This window comes from Helicoverpa armigera, chromosome 31 (genome assembly GCF_030705265.1).
Source record: "Helicoverpa armigera isolate CAAS_96S chromosome 31, ASM3070526v1, whole genome shotgun sequence".
NCBI lineage: Eukaryota > Metazoa > Arthropoda > Insecta > Lepidoptera > Noctuidae > Helicoverpa > Helicoverpa armigera.
Genome location: NC_087150.1, coordinates 1785278 through 1805788, shown reverse-complemented (window position 1 = coordinate 1805788; position 20511 = coordinate 1785278). Strand labels below are relative to the sequence as shown.

The following is a 20511-nucleotide window of genomic DNA, read 5'->3' as shown; positions in this document are numbered from 1 at the left end:
TTTTCTTTTGTTATTAAAATTAAAAATATTACAGTCAAATTACAGTTAGGTAGGTATCACAACGCGTGCACATTTATCTACCTTTGTGTGACGCGCTTATCTCAAGAAAGCGGCAGCCGCGCTCGCACTGTTTTGAGTTGTTTTGAGACAGCGCGTCTGTGAACACGCACACATAGACACCTTTGTCTGCGTGACTCGAACGCGCTTTGTATGTAGATTGACTTCTGTACCTATGTATTTTGTGGTAAGAGTCTGACACTCCCTCACTGCTGCTAACCCACAGCGGGAGGGGTCATTTGATGATTTTTGACGTCGTTAAAAAAAAACAAAAAGAAGGCCTCTATCATAGTATGAAGCTAGGTACCAACCTACCTATTGCATTTTAATAGATTTCGCACGTAATTCGATAAAGTTTCCTCGCCTTGACCTAGACCAACGAATCAAATCTATTCCATGCCAGACTAGGTTATCATCTACCTAGTTTTAGGTCGTAAGGTAGGTCAGTACTCATAGTTGTTTATAATATCTCTGTTTAAATAGCTATTTACACAAAAACATGTCACGAACCCTGAAAGTTATCTCCAAAAATATTGACTTAAATAATAAACACGATTGCACAACCAAAACATAATTAGGCATAATCTTCATATAAATAAATTCCAACATTAATTTACAAGCCAGTGGTGTAATAGCACGGGTTATCACAAAACAAATTAATTAAAAAGAAAAACAAAACAGACGCCATATTTAATAGCATCAGATGTTTGTTTCCCGCTCAAAAAGTTTTGAATTTCGAAACTTGCACGACTGATATTCTCGATAGTGCTACAACTCAAAAAAATATTAAAAAGTTTTTGAAAATGATTTTAAAATTAATGTTAATTATTTATTTAATTAATAATCATGTGATTGGTGAATTGTCTTTACAAACTGCTGTTGATACTCCGGTGGGACAAATACTTGGACTAGTGAGAGATGATTATAAGGCTTTCTTCGGAATTCCGTATGGAGTGGTCGATGAAAATAATCCATTTGCGGTTAGTATACAACTATTATTTGTATTATAATTTACGAATGAATAATATGTATCTAAAAATATTCACAAAAAAGGCAAGCAATCTTGATAGGACTTTTTACACAAATACGTAACAAAAAGCTATCTTCTGTTTACAATAGGTAATGATTCAATTAAATAATTAATTGTTATTGTTGTAATTACGTTTATTTACAAAATCATTTTTTGTTCGTAATAAAAATAGGAGTATAGCCGAGTGTCACTTAAAATATAAAATCACTAGGTGATTGAGTGGAAGCATTTTTGTAATTCTTTTCAAAAAATTCTACCTATCCCTATTTTTAAAACTCAGTTTTGAAATAAAAAGTAATATAGTTATCGGCACGGATAATGAGCTCTCGGTGGGAGAGTGGGGATCGCTTTGCGCACCGTACACTTATGACAATAAACCAATAAATCACTTCTGCACATTTGAAGGTCAGGGCTCAATATCCTTGCCGATGATTATAACAAGATTATTTACCTTAGTTTTTAGAGTTGCGTAATCAATCCATCATGCATTACTGTTTTCGGATTTGAAAATCTATTATTAGGTAGACTGTAAAGTTAAAACAGTCTTTAAATGTCAGCCATTGGGTCCCGGGAACTGTCAACCAGGCGCTGGGAAATATCCTTGGCAGTCTTTTGGGTACATTACCCGGTGACAGCGACGAGAAGCAATTTTTTGATGCAATATATATTTGTCTTTTAATATAATTTATGAAACATCAACCTTAAGGAGTTGTACTATTCTGTCTATTAAATATCCTACGGAATGGGACAGTCCTTAACCGATTCGTACTTGGCCCATTTCTTACGATAAGCAACTGATATATAACTTTGACCTACATATTTAGGCATAGAAGTAAACAATTTTAGGAGATTTTAGACAAAACACGTTAGATAACCTAGATAACACTCATTATTGGGCAATTATTTAATATTATTAAATAAAATAAATAAATAATTTTGTTACTAATGTGATAGCTCGACATAGTTAATTTATAAAACCTTACCGTATGTAGGTAGGTATGTTTGTGCGCGATTATATCTCGTTTGGCTGACGTGATTTCGATGCGGTTTTCACCAGTTCATTTGTCAGACTTAGGAGAAAGATTCAGCTTTAATTTGTTTGTACCTAACTGAAAAGTTTTTAGCGTTTCGTACCTAAGACGAAAGACGGGACTTTATTACCAAAACTTCTCTCTCGATCTGTCTGTTGTTTCTCTTCCATTAATTATAAACCCCGTTATATTCCAGAAAGCAAAACCGCACCCACACTTCGAGACGCCATTCCCAGCAACCAGCGACGCCGTCATGTGCCCTCAGTACTTTAAAGGAATGATTAAAGGCACTCTACAATGTCTGAACCTTAATATATACACGCCTATCGAAATAGGCCAACAAGCTCTTCCAGTAATGGTTTATATCCACGGTGGGGCCTTCGCAGAGGGAAACGTCGCTGAAAATACTTACCCACCGACCTTCTTAATCCAACACGATGTCATTGTAGTCATGATGTACTACCGACTAGGGCCTTACGGCCACCTCTGTATACCTAAATACGGCAACCAAGCATTTTACGACCAACAACTAGCTCTGAAATGGGTTAAAAGTAATATAGCAGCCTTCGGTGGTGATAGCGAGAATATCCTCCTTTTCGGACACAGTTCCGGGTCTATATCTGTTGAATTTCAAATGTTTAACAACAACAATCTATTTAAAAAAGTTATTCTTCAAAGTGGGAATGCAGTTATGCCGTTTATAACTGAAATTACAGATGTAAGTACGCTAATAAAAGATGTCGGGATGGACCCAGAAAATGTAGACTACGACAGTTTTGTGCAAACGTTGTCAAGAATACCTACTGACACTTTAATAAATATGACTATCGCATACAATTTCCGTCCTTGTATCGACAACGATTTCATTCATAGAGAAACGAAAGTCAATCTACAGAATATGAAAATAATGATCGGCGGAACAACGCGGGAATCCTTATATTTCTATCCGCAGGAAATAGATGACAGTTTCGACTATACGCGGGAATTAGAAAAAGGTTTCTTCATTTCAAACAACAACGAAATCCAAGATGGCGGTGATGACGCCGTGAGATTAGTAAAAGACTTTTATTCATACAATCCTAAGGATAATTTAGTAGATTTTGTGTCTGATTTTGCTTTTAACTATCCAATAGAGAGATCTGTGAGGTTTTATTTACAAAATAACTGCACGGTCTACAGGTATTTATTTAGTCATGATGGGCCGAGGAACTATATGAAGTATCGAGACAGTATCAAGGCGAGTGGACCGGCTCACGGCGATGAGCTTGGATATTTGTACGATATGAAGGTGTTCGGTAACATCACAGAAGATGATCAAGTTATCATTGATATTATTAGCTTGGCGTGGACTAATTTCGCTAAATATGGGTGCGTATACTTTTCGCTACTACATCATCATCCTCCGAGCCTTTTTTTCAACCATGTTGGGGTCGGCTTCCCGTCTAACCATATACAGCTGAGTACCAGTGCTTTACAAGAAGCGACTGCCTATCTGAACTCCTCGACCCAGTTACCCGGGCAACCCGATACCCCATGGTTAGACTGGTGTCAGACTCATACTTTTCTCTACTACATAGCTACCTATTTTCAGTTCGCATATAAGTCTTTGCTTCTGTGAAGATAGCCGTTTCACAGAATCGCATATGCGCAGTTGTTTCGTTCGTTATTTGTTTGGTTATCGTGATGCCACTCGTAGACGACTTTAGATAGACAAAGCTCAAAGGATCTTAAAGGCGTACCTATTATTCTACAGACATAGAAACAAAACTATTAAGTTAGCCAAAGCGGGTTCGATTCCCAGGTCAAAGACGAAAACGTCTAAGGTAGTCTAACATAACTATGAAGAAAATTGTACGAAACCCTTTGGCACGAGAGTTTGGCTACACTTAAGCAGTTTTTAACCTTCATTTCCTACTATTTCAGAGACCCCACGCCATCGAAGTCTTCTGTCCTGCCAGACTGGCCTCCTGTGACAGCAAGCGAAACTCCTTACCTAGTCATAGACAAATCGCCACGGATAGACAGTGCTCCATTCACAACGCGCATGGCGTTCTGGGATGCCTTTTATGACAAATATGGAAAATACTGGAAAGGAATTAGTTTAGGCGAGCCGTGGCATAAGAAACTTGTAAATAGTGTAAATAGTGGTTTTAAATTAGATTTAAGCCATGTCTTGTTAGGTCTTTCTTTGTTTTTTACTTAGATAATAAAATGTTTTATGTTGTCGTATGTTTTTTTAAAGGTTCTAGTTTTGAAAGAATCGCCCACGGGGGAACTTTACCCGCTTCCCGGATAAAACTTAGCTTATTTCCGTTCCCTACCGCCTATCTTTGCCTAATTTCATCTAATCCGAAGCAGCCCTTTCGTTTTAACTTGATTGCGTAACGAACATAGCTATGTTCATAAGGATTTCCAAGCCTGGAACTCCTATTACTTCTAACTGCAAAACTAGCTCTTACAAATTATGTTTAAAAAACCGCAAAAAAGTATCCTATAATTAAATAACAGCTACTTATCTCTGAGTTCTCTGACTGAAGATTCACTTAACGCCTGTTGGTGATAAAAGTAAAATTAAATAGGATAAAAGTAAAAATAAATGAAATAATACCTACTTATCATATTGCGACTTTATTATTTATCCCAGTACACATAGTTTAGATGGAAGCACATGTATGCCGCGTACAGCACGCCCACCAGCTCAGCGCCGTAGATCAGAAGCGGCATCATTGTTTACGCTTTTTTGTCAACAATTTATAAATAAACAATCTTAACGGCTTTGATAATATACGTCAAAACGTTGCTTAGCAACTATCAAGACAGAAATCATGCCAAGGTCATGTTGAATAAAACTTGTCTTCTAGAAAAAAAATAGGAAAATCAAAAACACAGAAAGGATTAGGACTATTTCTATACATAAACATTTAAAATAATACTTACATATATGGGAAAAAGGCTATTTCGTTTACTTTTTCGTTTGGAATTTTGCATCAAATACTAAGCCCGGTTAGTAGAAAATGGCAACATCGATTTACAATCTGTAATTTTTGACGTCAAGCAAACATCAGAAACTGTCAAAGTCACGAAACAGACGCTAAAGTCTATCTTTTCGTAAATAAAAGCTAAAAATTACTGTTATTCGTAATATTTGGCATAAAAAGTACTTAAAACGATTCGTATTAAGTTCGAGGCTGGGTATAAAACTTCAATATGGGGGATTTGTGCACCGCTTGCATGTGTTCGGGGCGGAATTTGTATTACATCGGAGATACTGGCTATCACCACTTGTATTCTCAAATTTTGAATGAAATACAGGTAAGTTGCTTTGTTTTCTTATTTTATTATGTTATTTGGGTATATTATATGCGTTTAAATGCAATATAACTGCAAAGAAGACACGCAAAGACGTGCTAAGTTCAACGAAAAGAAAACAATAAACTGTGTGAGCTGGTGTGAATATTCGTTGAAAAAATGTTGAAAAAAATGTATCGTGACAATATTGTTATTTAAGTTTTAAAAATAAAGGTAAGAGTGTAGCAAAGAATTCAAAGACGACCCACTGACCATTCAAACTGCTATAATTCAATATCTTTGCCAGATTTTAGAATTAGTCCAAGGCCAGATAGTGTACCTACCAATCTTTACAACAAGCTGCCTAAGTGTGTAACCGATCTCACGGATATCAAAATTTAAGAACACTTTAAAATCCACCCTAATTAAAAAAGCTTATTATAAAATTCAAGACTTTGTTGACGATAAAGATATTATATGGCGATAACTCATCTCTCCATGTGTGGCTTCCCTGGCAATTAAACGACTTTTTCTTCTCCCTTTGCATTGTATAGATTTACAGATAAACTTTCTTGCATTGTATAATTCTGTGAGCATACTATTGTTATGTAATAGACTGTTTGTACTGTGACTATATTACTTTTTAAAAAGAGTGTCTATGGAGTTTCTTGCCGGCTCTTCTCCATGAGACCAACTTTTTGGAACCGTGCAACTAATGTGACGTTTCATAGGTGCCTGCAAAGGCCTGTGTGAAATAAAAAGATTTTGATTTTGATTTTAATGATTCCATGTTAAAGTTGTGGTGGCCTAAAAGTGGGTGAAGCACCTCTCAATGCAACTTTTTCTAAGTTTGTATGTACTTTCTAAGTATATCTTAGACACCAATGACTGATGAAAAGGTGAAGGGAAACATCTCACCCAAAGAGTAAGACAGGACCCTATTGTTTTCGATCCTCTATCTATCCATCTGAAATGAAATGGTTTATTTTGCAAGTTGGACACGGCACGCATGTGTTAGATTTTGATACATAATAGAGCAATTTAATGTATTATTTAATTATTGAAATCCCAAGAATAAGTGTAGAAAGCAAGGAATAAACATAATGGTATAAAATAAATAAATAAAACATTTTTTATGATCAAAATCAAAATGAAAATCATTTATTCAAACTTGGCTGCTAAACAGCACTTTTTGAACGTCAGGAATTTACAATAGACAGCCCCCAAAACGCCCACCCCTCACCACTTCCTATGTGTTTTTGCTGAGAAGAAGTGGTGGAACAAACTCCCCAGCAACACAATTCTGTCTGTATGGGTGTAACCCATTAGAACATAAATCATATATATCATAAAGAAATAATTCCATATGGTACCGAATGTAATGACAAAAAAATACTGAAAACAAGAATTAAATAAATAATGGTACGGAACCCTTCGTGCGCGATTCCGACTCGCACTTGGCCTGTTTTTTAGGGTTCCGTAGCCAAAATGGCAAAAACGGAACCCTTATAGTTTCGTCATGTCCGTCTGTCCGTCTGTCCGTCTGTCCGTCTGTCCGTCTGTCACAGCCGATTTACTCGGAAACTATAAGTACTACAGTGATGAAATTTGATGGGAATATGTGTTGTATGAACCGCTACAAAAATATGACACTAAATAGTAAAAAAAAGAATTGGGGGTGGGGCCCCCCATACATGTAACTGAGGGATGAAATTTTTTTTTTCGATGTACATACCCGTGTGGGGTATCAATGGAAAGGTCTTTTAAAATGATATAAAGTTTTCTAAAAAACATTTTTCTTAAAGTGAACGGTTTTTGAGATATCAGCTCTCAAAGTCGTAAAAAGTATGCCCCTCTATTTTTATAACTACGGGGTATAAAATTCTAAAAAAAATAGAGGTGATGCATGCTAATTAACTCTTTCAACGATTTTTGGTTTGATCAAAGTATCTCTTATAGTTTTTGAGATAGGTTGATTTAACTGTAATTTTTGTTGTTAAAAATTCAAATACATAATGTATATGCACATTTGTTGTAGATCTACGACACATCTGCTCTATACATCCGAGTGTGCTGGGAGTGCCGCGCCGTGCTGCGCAAGTGGCTGCAGTTCACGCGCCGCGTCAAGCTCAGCCACAACCGGCTGCAGTACATGCTACAGGTGAACACTCGGAGTTATTTATTATTTACATCTGCTCTATACATCCGAGTGTGCTGGGAGTGCCGCGCCGTGCTGCGCAAGTGGCTGCAGTTCACGCGCCGCGTCAAGCTCAGCCACAACCGGCTGCAGTACATGCTACAGGTGAACACTCGGAGTTATTTATTATTTACATCTGCTCTATACATCCGAGTGTGCTGGGAGTGCCGCGCCGTGCTGCGCAAGTGGCTGCAGTTCACGCGCCGCGTCAAGCTCAGCCACAACCGGCTGCAGTACATGCTACAGGTGAACACTCGGAGTTATTTATTATTTACATCTGCTCTATACATCCGAGTGTGCTGGGAGTGCCGCGCCGTGCTGCGCAAGTGGCTGCAGTTCACGCGCCGCGTCAAGCTCAGCCACAACCGGCTGCAGTACATGCTACAGGTGAACACTCGGAGTTATTTATTATTTACATCTGCTCTATACATCCGAGTGTGCTGGGAGTGCCGCGCCGTGCTGCGCAAGTGGCTGCAGTTCACGCGCCGCGTCAAGCTCAGCCACAACCGGCTGCAGTACATGCTACAGGTGAACACTCGGAGTTATTTATTATTTACATCTGCTCTATACATCCGAGTGTGCTGGAGTGCCGCGCCGTGCTGCGCAAGTGGCTGCAGTTCACGCGCCGCGTCAAGCTCAGCCACAACCGGCTGCAGTACATGCTACAGGTGAACACTCGGAGTTATTTATTATTTACATCTGCTCTATACATCCGAGTGTGCTGGGAGTGCCGCGCCGTGCTGCGCAAGTGGCTGCAGTTCACGCGCCGCGTCAAGCTCAGCCACAACCGGCTGCAGTACATGCTACAGGTGAACACTCGGAGTTATTTATTATTTACATCTGCTCTATACATCCGAGTGTGCTGGAGTGCCGCGCCGTGCTGCGCAAGTGGCTGCAGTTCACGCGCCGCGTCAAGCTCAGCCACAACCGGCTGCAGTACATGCTACAGGTGAACACTCGGTTATTTATTATTTACATCTGCTCTATACATCCGAGTGTGCTGGGAGTGCCGCGCCGTGCTGCGCAAGTGGCTGCAGTTCACGCGCCGCGTCAAGCTCAGCCACAACCGGCTGCAGTACATGCTACAGGTGAACACTCGGAGTTATTTATTATTTACATCTGCTCTATACATCCGAGTGTGCTGGGAGTGCCGCGCCGTGCTGCGCAAGTGGCTGCAGTTCACGCGCCGCGTCAAGCTCAGCCACAACCGGCTGCAGTACATGCTACAGGTGAACACTCGGAGTTATTTATTATTTACATCTGCTCTATACATCCGAGTGTGCTGGGAGTGCCGCGCCGTGCTGCGCAAGTGGCTGCAGTTCACGCGCCGCGTCAAGCTCAGCCACAACCGGCTGCAGTACATGCTACAGGTGAACACTCGGAGTTATTTATTATTTACATCTGCTCTATACATCCGAGTGTGCTGGGAGTGCCGCGCCGTGCTGCGCAAGTGGCTGCAGTTCACGCGCCGCGTCAAGCTCAGCCACAACCGGCTGCAGTACATGCTACAGGTGAACACTCGGAGTTATTTATTATTTACATCTGCTCTATACATCCGAGTGTGCTGGGAGTGCCGCGCCGTGCTGCGCAAGTGGCTGCAGTTCACGCGCCGCGTCAAGCTCAGCCACAACCGGCTGCAGTACATGCTACAGGTGAACACTCGGAGTTATTTATTATTTACATCTGCTCTATACATCCGAGTGTGCTGGAGTGCCGCGCCGTGCTGCGCAAGTGGCTGCAGTTCACGCGCCGCGTCAAGCTCAGCCACAACCGGCTGCAGTACATGCTACAGGTGAACACTCGGAGTTATTTATTATTTACATCTGCTCTATACATCCGAGTGTGCTGGGAGTGCCGCGCCGTGCTGCGCAAGTGGCTGCAGTTCACGCGCCGCGTCAAGCTCAGCCACAACCGGCTGCAGTACATGCTACAGGTGAACACTCGGAGTTATTATTTACATCTGCTCTATACATCCGAGTGTGCTGGGTGCCGCGCCGTGCTGCGCAAGTGGCTGCAGTTCACGCGCCGCGTCAAGCTCAGCCACAACCGGCTGCAGTACATGCTACAGGTGAACACTCGGAGTTATTTATTATTTACATCTGCTCTATACATCCGAGTGTGCTGGGAGTGCCGCGCCGTGCTGCGCAAGTGGCTGCAGTTCACGCGCCGCGTCAAGCTCAGCCACAACCGGCTGCAGTACATGCTACAGGTGAACACTCGGAGTTATTTATTATTTACATCTGCTCTATACATCCGAGTGTGCTGGGAGTGCCGCGCCGTGCTGCGCAAGTGGCTGCAGTTCACGCGCCGCGTCAAGCTCAGCCACAACCGGCTGCAGTACATGCTACAGGTGAACACTCGGAGTTATTTATTATTTACATCTGCTCTATACATCCGAGTGTGCTGGAGTGCCGCGCCGTGCTGCGCAAGTGGCTGCAGTTCACGCGCCGCGTCAAGCTCAGCCACAACCGGCTGCAGTACATGCTACAGGTGAACACTCGGAGTTATTTATTATTTACATCTGCTCTATACATCCGAGTGTGCTGGGAGTGCCGCGCCGTGCTGCGCAAGTGGCTGCAGTTCACGCGCCGCGTCAAGCTCAGCCACAACCGGCTGCAGTACATGCTACAGGTGAACACTCGGAGTTATTTATTATTTACATCTGCTCTATACATCCGAGTGTGCTGGAGTGCCGCGCCGTGCTGCGCAAGTGGCTGCAGTTCACGCGCCGCGTCAAGCTCAGCCACAACCGGCTGCAGTACATGCTACAGGTGAACACTCGGAGTTATTTATTATTTACATCTGCTCTATACATCCGAGTGTGCTGGGAGTGCCGCGCCGTGCTGCGCAAGTGGCTGCAGTTCACGCGCCGCGTCAAGCTCAGCCACAACCGGCTGCAGTACATGCTACAGGTGAACACTCGGAGTTATTTATTATTTACATCCGAGACAACATCTTGAGGAAACCTGTACTATAAAGTCTGAAATCACCAACCCGCTTCGAGCAAGCATGGTGATAAATGCTCAATCCTTCTCCGTGTGAGAGGAGGCCGCAGCCCAGCAGTGGGACGATAAAAAGGCTGTAACAGTAACAGTAATCTGCTCTATACATCCGAGTGTCTTTTATCTGTGGAGGCTTGTCATTAGCGATTATGATTTTTGCATATTGTTAACTATTATTATATTAGCCTATAAGACTTCTAAAACAAACAAAAAAAAAATACAAAAAATAAGACCAAGTTAGGTGCTCTCCGTATCATTCACCAACTTCCAGTCTCTGGGCTGCTTTGTGAAACCCACAAAGTGTGTCCACTCGTGTCCTTGCGACAGCTAGACTGAAGCAGTTCAGAACATTTGATTTTAATAACTTCTTAATTCAGCATTTTTCTCTATATTATCCGTCAACAATTATGTATTTTTAAAGGCAAATACAAACTAAAATTTGCCAATCCTTTCAGAACAACTTTTCAGACATCGCCCCCGAGCCGCCCCGGCTACAAATCTGCCAAGTAGTTACCGAAAGCTTTCCCCTACTCACCCACATTAAGGCGGAACACCCCCAGTCACCGCTGTCTCCGTCACCGCACTCACTCGGTGACGGTGACGGAGCGGACGGAGCGGGTTACGATGGCGGTGAAAGCGGAGGCTATGATTGTGTGAAGGAGGAAGCGATGCACTGTGAGCCGGAGACCTTTGTCAATGATCTGCAGTTTGAAACTAAGAAGAAGAAGGATAAGAAGGTTTGTTACATTTTGTGTGATTTACCTCCACACTCAGAGATATTTAATGATTACTTCAGTCACTCCTTAGTGACGGAATGTCATACAAATCCTTCACTAAAGAATGGCTTAAGTAACCATTAAATGTCTCTGAGTGGGGAGGTAAGAAATATTTTGAGGCAATATTGGCTTATGTAAATGATTTTTGGTCAAAATATGTTATTTTCAAGATAGGTTGTTTGATCAGACATGTCAAGAACAGTTGGTCCGATTTAAAAATTATTTCAGTCTTAGGTAGCCTATCATTTATCGAGAAGGGCTACTTTTGATCCAGTTGTGTCCAGTGTGTCAATTTGACGAGTATCTAGTTAAACAACCAAGAAAATTGCCCATATTGTTTTTTCAAACTTAAAACGGTTCAGCAGTTTTGCTTTGAAACTGCTACAAACAGAATTACTTTCACATTTTTAACATTACTAAATATAACTAAACACTTCCACCCACAGCCGCCAAAAATAAAAGAGAAATCAAAGAAGAAAGATAAAGCCAAGCCTGAAAAGGTACCTCCAAAGAAAAAGGTAAAGACTCGGAAGAAACGGCTGGCATCCTTGGACGAGGAGCAGTTTGATGAGAGAGAGGAGATTGAGACGGATGTAGTGGGAGAAAAGGAGGTAAAGGATGTGAAGGATGTCACTGTTAAGAGTGTGGTAGATGCAGATATAGAAGAGGTGAGTTTTAAATCTTTAGTACTATTGAAAATAGTATTGAATTTAATCATGTGTGAGAAAGTAGATTTTTCTCTTTTAATTATTATTATCAACTAACTGATTTCGAAAATCAAATATTAAAGTCAATGTTTCTATGTAACTGTTGTATATTTTGCTAAAGATTTTAAGAATGAACTTAATTACACCAATAATTGCGATTGTTCTTTATTGGAAATGAATTAAAAAGTATTTTTTGTCATTCAACATTTTTAAGAAAATGCAACAATCGGGGTGGTCCTAAAGGTGATGTAGATTCATGTTTCGCAATGTTTCTGCTTTTCGGGTTATTGAAGTTTAATTCTGAAGATAAAAAAATCGCGGTACATACACCCTGCATGTCTTCAAACTTCTAACATATTTTATATGATATTACTGTTATATATCTACCACTATATTATCCAGCGGATCCCCGAGAGTTCAACACTGACGGACAGCAAGTGTCTGCCCGACAAGCCTCAATGCGCCGAGTGCGGCAAGCACTTCAGCTCCAAGAAGACTTATAGGTACCATCTCAAGTGAGTATCATCCGGCTAGGCGCTTCCTTGTGCAGCGAGAGCTCAACACTGACAAGTCCAAGCAAATCTTCTTCCGAGCCTTTTTCCCAACTATGTTGGAGTCGGCTTCCAGTCTAACGGGTTGCAGCTGAGTACCAGTGCTTTACAAGGAGCGACTGCCTATCTGATCTCCTCAACCCAGTTACTCGGGCAACCCAATACCTCTTAGAGACTGGTTGTCAAAATCTCTTTCTTCTGACTACCCGTAACAACTGCCAAAGATGTTCAATGTTCAATTTAATGTGCCTTCGGAAACATGGAGGAACTCGTCATGACAAGATGGTCATCCAAGGAGCGAACGCGCCAAGCGTTGCTTAACCTTATCATCGATCGATCCGTGCGGCTGTTATAATCATCGGCACGAATCTTGAGCGCTGACCTTCATCTGCGCAGAAGTAATTTATTGGGTCCCTTTTGTGGTATGAAGTGAGGCGCGGGGGCGGGCTAAAGCGGTGATTGGCCCGCAGCGCATCGCGTCATAGCCGTCACTCTGGATTGGTTCTTTGGTAATAAATTACTTCTGCGCAGGTGAAGGTCAGCGCTCAAGATTCGTGCCGATGATTATACTTTTAGCCACGAGCTAACCTAATGTAATGTGATACATATACTTCAAACGTTTATTTAGTTGTGAATATATATTTTATATTTCTTGCAGCGTCTTACATAAAGGTCAGAACAGATACCCGTGCCCTCGCTGCGGGAAGGTTTACCAGTGGAAGTCTAACCTTGGACGACATCTCAGGAGTCATAAGGTAAGACTTTCATAAGAATTGACAAATATATTTTGAAAAACCTCTATTTTCTGTTAAAGTATTTCCATGTCATCATATTCTACTCATCATCCTCCGAGCCTTTTCCCAACTATGTTGGGGTCGGCTTCCAGTCTAACCGGATTCAGCTGAGTACCAGTGCTTTACAAGAAGCGACTGCCTATCTGACCTCCTCACCCCAGTTACCCGGGCAACCCGATACCCCTTGGTTAGACTGGTGTCAAACTTACTGGCTTCATCATATTCTATTGTTTATCAATTTATTTCTCAGCTATTGACAAGTACTGAAACGAAAGGTTTGTCCTTGAGATGTTTCTCAATAAGCTAAAAACAGAAGTGGTCCTAGTATTGTACCCTGTAGCACTCCTATTTTATCAACTGTCCAAGATTACATGGAAACGTATATTTCTATTCTGATCTTTTTAAATCTTTTAAAGATATCAAAGAATAAATAATTTTGCCACAAATTTCTTAGTGCTTCATTTTACAAGATGAGAAAGTTATGGTCAATGCAATCGAAAGCTTTCTTAAAATCAGAGAAAGAAGTTACAAGATTGGCAACGGGGGATTAAGTAAATCCCATATCGTCTTTTGTGACTTCCAAAAAGACGGAGTTTCACATTTGCGTTTTGAAAGTCATTTTTTAATCTAAATTTGTATGTGTGTTCTTAGGCTCGTGATTCAGGCGAACTGTACTGTGCACTATGCGACAAGCGTTTCGCGTCCGTCGCGACATACAGGCAACACCTCCGAGTGTCGCGTCGACATGTCACCGAGACTGATTTCAGGTAGGCCTATAACTTTATGTCTACTTCCCACATCGGGGTAAAATGTAGGCTGTATATTAGTATGATAATATATAAGCTACTAGCTTTCGCCCGCGGCTTCGCCCACGTTGTGTTCGGTTATATCGCGTTTCCAAGAGAATTCTTCAAAAGTCCGCGATAAAAACTATCCTATGTTCTTTCTCAAGGTCAACTCTATCTCTGTACCAAATTTTATTAAAATCAGTTCAGTGGTTTATACGTGAAAGCGTAACAGACAGACAGACAGAGTTACTTTCGCATTTATAATATTAGTGGCGATGTAACTGCTAAGTGGTGTCAAAATTCATTTGGAAGTTTTTTCGTGAGAGAGGACCAAATATTTATGCATGCTATACAAAATTCTGTTTATAATAGTCTGAGCCTTTTCCCAACTATGTTGGGGTTGGTTTCCAGTCTCAGTTGCAGCTGAGTAATAGTGTGTTACAAGGAGCGACTGCCTATCTGACCTCCTCAACCCGACATCCCTTGGTTAGACTGATAAAATGACCGGTTTATATTACAGTTTCACGTGTCATGAATGTGGTAAGAAGTTCGTCAGTAAGACTCGACTCCGCGATCACATTGATTGGGAACACCTCAATAATATCAAGTTTAGATGCCAGCTCTGTAATAAGGTAAGCTGGTATTTTAAACTTTGTCTTTTTTATCTTTTTCTTTCACTATCTATCCTAATATTATAAAGCTGAAGAGTTTGTTTGTTTGTTTGAACGCGCTAATCTCAGGAACTACTGGTCCGATTTGAAAAGGACAATGGGCAGATTGGTATACCCCACCAATAGCAATGTCATATATATCATTGGATAGGCCTTTTTATGTAGAACAACATTTACTATGACAGCTTTGCTGAAATGTTTGTCCGTTCTGAGATATAGATCAAAAACTGTGCAAAAGTTAGAACCAAGTAATCTATTCATAACTCAAGTTTTTAAAGGAAAATCTAAGTACTACTAAGTGTATGTCTTGTAAGTACTACCTGTTAGGGTCCATAACTGTTATTGTTATTTAACATTTCAACTTTTTACTGTACCAACTGGATATTGGGCGTAATGAGAAACCGCACCAATAGCAAAGTCATATATATCGTTGGACAGGTCTTTTTAACCACCAACCTTCTTTTTAACCCAAAATCCAGTTGATACAATAAAAGGTTGAAATGATACATAATAGTAACAATTATGGACCCTAACGGGCACAGCAGGTAGCACTTACAAGACTTACACTTAGTAGTACTTAGATTATCCTTTAAAGACTTGAGTTATCAATAGATTACTTAGTTCTAACTTTTGCACAGTTTTTGATCTATATCTCAGAACGGACAAACATTTCAACAAAGCTGTCATAGTAAATATTGTTCTACATAAAAAGACCTATCCAATGATATATATGACATTCCTATTGGTGGGGTATACCAGGTCCCATATATTTGTGCCCATTGTCCTTTCTTTCAGTGTTAGATAGCCCATTTATCGAGGAAGACTATAGGCTACTTTTTATCCCGGTACGGGAAGTAGTTCCCACGGGATGCGGATGAAACCGCTGGCAGAAGCTAGTTCTTTAATATATTTCTTTTTTAGATCTTTTCGTCCTGTCACTCTTCTTTAATCAGTTTCATTATTCTTTTTTTTTATTATTTCTTGCCTCCTCCGTTCTTTCATGTTTCTCTTATTAGGTTGAAACTTTTAAAACTGTGTTCTCTATTGTTAGTGTAGAATTAGTATTTTATTGGTTTTGATTCCTTTAGAGTAGTTATTGTCACATAACTTTGCTGCTCTTAAGTTAGCTACTGGTGACATTGTGATACTCAAAATGTGCTAAAATCTCTAGCACATAGACAAGAATAGTTAATTAATACATTTTGCAGTCGATACAAGCCAATTTCGGACTAGCAAAGTTACTTGGTGACTTTACATTACAATATAAAGTTTGCCTATATATTCCCCAGGCGTTCAAATGCCACACATCTCTGTACGTGCACCTGCAGAACGTGCACAGGAACAAGGAGAAAAAGGACAACCTCTGCCACGTCTGCGGCAAGTCTTACCAGGTCAGAAAGTCATTCACACACTCAATAAGACACTCATCCGTGCACTCATTTGTACACTCATTCACTCACTCACCTGACTACGCCAAATGTGCCACGTGTTTGGCAAGTCTTATTTGGTAACACTCATACAATCACTCACCTGTACACTCATTTGTACACTCATTCACTCACTCACATGACTGCGCCAACTGTGGCACGTTTTTAGCAAGTTTTATCGAGTCCCTATGTAAATACAGAACTTGGTTAATTTTTATTTTTGATTACTCAACTCATTTTAAATCTTATCTATACTATTATTATAAAGCTGAAGATTTTGTTTGTTTGTATGTTTGTTTGTATGTTTGTTTGTTTGTTTGAACGCGCTAATCTCAGGAACTACTGGTCCGATTTGAAAATTTCTTTCAGTGTTAGATAGCCCATTTATCGAGGAAGGCTATAGGCTACTTTTTATCCCGGTGCGGGAAGTAGTTCCCACGGGATGCGGATGAAACCGCTGGCAGGAGCTAGTTAATTTATATGTATGTTACGAACGCCGCGTCAACCGGCATCGGATGCATTCAGCCTCTTAGAGGGACCTTCTTTTAATCGGTTTTTTGTTGTCAATAGACTTATGTAAGTACTCAGCATTTGCTCGCTCTAAAACTGATGATAACCTTACCTCTCTTCCAGAACGCGGCCAAACTAAAGTACCACATAGTAGCCATGCATACAGGAGAGACGCCTTACCGCTGTCAGCAATGCAGCGCGGCTTTCGGCTGGTATTCCTCGCTATACCGACACGTCAGGGAGGTGCACTATAAGGTCACTATAATCTGTCTTCTTTTTTGGACAAAAAAAATATTGTCACGACACTTTTTGCTATTGTAAAGTCGTGGTGGCCTAGTGGGTAAAGAACCAACCTCTCGAGTATGGGGGTGATTCCAGGTCAGGCAAGCAACTTTTCTAAGTTTGTATGTACTTTCTAAGTATATCTTGGACACCAATGGCTGATAAAAAAGGTGAAGGAAAACATCTTGAGGAAACCTGGACTATACAGTCTGAAATCAGCAACCCGCATTGAGCAAGCGTGGTGATTAACGCTCAATCCTTCTCCGTGTGAGAGGAGGCCGCAGCCCAGCAGTGGGACGATAAAAAGGCTGAAACAGTAACAGTAAGCTATTGTAAGCTGTGCGGCGTTGCATGTTTCTCTGTCTGTCTGTCTCTCTCTCTCTCACTAATTAATCGAAAGGAACTTCGTTCCGTCCGTTGATACCTCTCAAGTTTTTTTGTGGGAGAGGGAAATCCTCATGGACATTCCTCCTCAGGGAAACCCTTGGTTAGACTGGTAGCCATGCACACAGGGATATAAACAGCCTTACTACAAAAACTTTCTAAAAAAATGTGACCACAAAACGGACCTTTTAAAATTGAAATAAGGTCCGTTTTGCAGCCACGTATTTTTAGAAAAGTGTTCAACAGATGTTTTAATTTTTGTATTTCGATCGCGGCGGCTGTTCTCATATAAGGAGATCAGCCAGCTGCGCAGGACATATTATAGTGCACGAGAATTTGCTTGGACTGCGATGCACTCACTATTCCTTCACTCTCATAGCGCGATGGGACGACAATCCGACACCACCGGAGAGAGATCACAAGCCGGACCGACATTAGTGCTTTTTTCTATCGAATACATAATAATAATAATTAAAATTTTTCTTTACAGATGAAAATGCAGCCGAAGAAATCGAAAAAGATCAAGAAGCCGGAAATGCCCCCCCTACTCGTACACAAACCGGAAATGGTTCCCTCTCTACTAAGTCAGAAGTCTGACATGGGTCCGACATTGCTGGGGCAGCAATTGTCTCTCCCACCGCTACCCATTGGCAACGCTCTAGGGACCATAGAGCCACGGTAGACTCTAAGATGACTCTAGTAAGGCCGTAAAGACTATAGAGCCTTACTAGAGACTCTAAGGTGACTCTAGTAAGGCAGTAAAGACTATATGGATTTACTAGAGACTCTAAGGTGACTCTAGTAAGGTCGTAAAGTCTATAGGGCCTTACTAGAGACTCTGAGGTGACTCTAGTAAGGCCGTAAAGACTATAGGGCCTTACTAGAGACTCTGAGGTGACTCTAGTAAGGCCGTAAAGACTATAGGGCCGTACTAAAGACTCTCAGGTGACTCTAGAAAGGCCGTAAAGACTATAGGGCCTTCCTAGAGACTCTAAGGTGACTCTAGTAAGGCCGTAAAGACTATGGAGCCTTACTAGAGACTCTAAGGTGACTCTAGTAAGGCCGTAAAGACTATGGAGCCTTACTAGAGACTCTAAGGTGACTCTAGTAAGGCCGTAAAGACTATAGGGCCTTACTAGAGACTCTAAGGACTATAAAACCACGTTAGAAATTCTAAGGCCTTCCTATAAGCTTAGTGATTCTTTAGAACTTACCTACCGTTTAATATTATTCTTATTTTAAGACAAAGATGCCAGGAATAAGAAAGTTGAGATTTCCATAAATTACAATGTTTTTATAAGATTATTTTAATATATTGTCACCATCAAGTTTTATGGGGTATTACTTAGTTTTTAGGGTTCTGTACCCAAAGGATAAAACGGGACCCTATTGTTTTCGCTCCTCTGTCCGTGCGTCCGTCCGTCTGTCACCAGGCTGTATCTCATGAACCGTGATAGTTAGAGAGCTCAAATTTTCAAGGATGATGTATTTCTGTTGCCGCTATAACAACAAATACTGAAAACTAGAATTAAATAAATAATTTGGGGGGCTCCCATACAACAAACGTGATTTTTTTGCTCTGGTACGGAACCCTTCGTGCGCGAGTCCGACTCGCTCTTGACCGGTTTTTTTTTTCCTCGATATCGAAACGACAACAGGTAGATGCGGTTTTATAAATAATGGTACGGAACCCTTTCTGCGCGATTCCGACTCGCACTTGGCCGGCTTTTTTAAATTATTCCTGAACCTATAATTAATGAATAGTTATGTAAAAATCGGAATAAGACGATAAAATGTGACTGATATAATATAATGAATAATTCAGTAATTGATTTCGCTAAGGTAATAATTATAAGTTGTGATAGAAATTAAATAAGATGAATGAATATAACATACTTTGTTTTATTTCTTACTTACAGCCAGTTTCATCATCAGAAGTAAAAGCCAAAGTAATGTCACAAAGTAAAAGTAACGGTCAAATTAGTTGTGCTGTTACTTTAGCCTTGAAAAAATGAATTTGACCGTTACTTTCCGTTGAAATCTGTCATTTAATAATGAATCATTTTGTCTGCAAATTATTTACGATTGTAGAGCAAACTAGATACCGTATAGACCAAAATCACCAAAATAGCAAACCAATCGAATGTCGTTGAAATAGGGTAGGGTGGTAGCCAATGAACCACCAAAAGTTTGGAGATCTCTAGCGCGCTCGTTTTTACAGTCTAAGAAAATATTTTTGTCTCAAATGATAGATTATTTAATAAGCTGCCAAATTGTGTTGAAATAAGTGGAAAACATTTGCTGTTGCCTAATTTATACATGTTTTTTTAAAACATGAGAAATGGTTCATAGCGTACTCCTAGGGGTACACAAAGAACCGGGGGGGTGGTACTAAATGAACCATGTGGTACACAATGAATCACGGTAATATAAAAAAAAACAATATTGTTTGTTTTAAAGAAAAATAAATACACTATTTATAACTTTTTATAATTATTACGTTTCGGGTTATACATACGTTTAAGAACCAACAAATCAGCCTTAAAACTTAATTTTTAACAATAATTATGAACATCTTAAAAGTTACGCACAAACTCTTTCCGGGAAAAAAAAAAACATTTTGTACTTGTATATTTATATTAATTAAAATGCTCTTAGCATTATAAAGTCGACGTGTTTTTATCACATTCAGACTTATGTTTTTTTATTGTCCAAATCACAAATTGTAACAATCAACATTTCTTTATGCTGTCTTCATGTTGGGCAGTAAGAAATTTACTTGCATCATAATGGGGCTCTAGTCTACAAGACGGATTGTTCCTGTAGGTACTTTGTTTGTGACATATCTCCGCACAAACACTTCGTCTGTCGCAATACTGGATAGAGAAGGTTGCAGTTTTTGCTGCTTTTAGAATGCTTAATCCCGACAAGTGTTTTTTCTATACCTCTTTGTGTAGCTTCCGCGGTGTGATACCCTTTTTTACGTGCTTTCCTACCGTGTTTCGCCCCATGCTGA

The 20511-nt window shown here is 40.4% G+C and overlaps 2 protein-coding genes across 2 annotated transcripts; both read left to right on the top strand.

The window, feature by feature from the left end:
• The first annotated feature begins 670 nt into the window (after window positions 1–670).
• On the top strand, window positions 671–4343 carry LOC110380950 (acetylcholinesterase 1). Its single transcript, XM_021341110.3, has 3 exons — window positions 671–1037; window positions 2315–3486; window positions 4042–4343. Exons 1-3 carry the CDS (start codon window positions 861–863, stop codon window positions 4319–4321), a joined length of 1629 nt encoding a protein of 542 aa, XP_021196785.3. The 5' UTR covers window positions 671–860; the 3' UTR covers window positions 4322–4343.
• Window positions 4344–5121: 778 nt separating this feature from the next.
• Window positions 5122–18241, top strand: LOC110380952 (uncharacterized). The gene is made up of 16 exons (XM_064043155.1): window positions 5122–5430; window positions 7445–8210; window positions 8332–8552; window positions 8611–9255; window positions 9315–9953; window positions 10013–10234; window positions 10294–10515; window positions 11061–11342; window positions 11828–12049; window positions 12491–12603; window positions 13298–13394; window positions 14085–14200; window positions 14742–14853; window positions 16182–16283; window positions 16953–17084; window positions 17986–18241. Exons 1-16 carry the CDS (start codon window positions 5326–5328, stop codon window positions 18175–18177), a joined length of 4188 nt encoding a protein of 1395 aa, XP_063899225.1. The 5' UTR covers window positions 5122–5325; the 3' UTR covers window positions 18178–18241.
• The last annotated feature ends 2270 nt before the right edge of the window (window positions 18242–20511 follow it).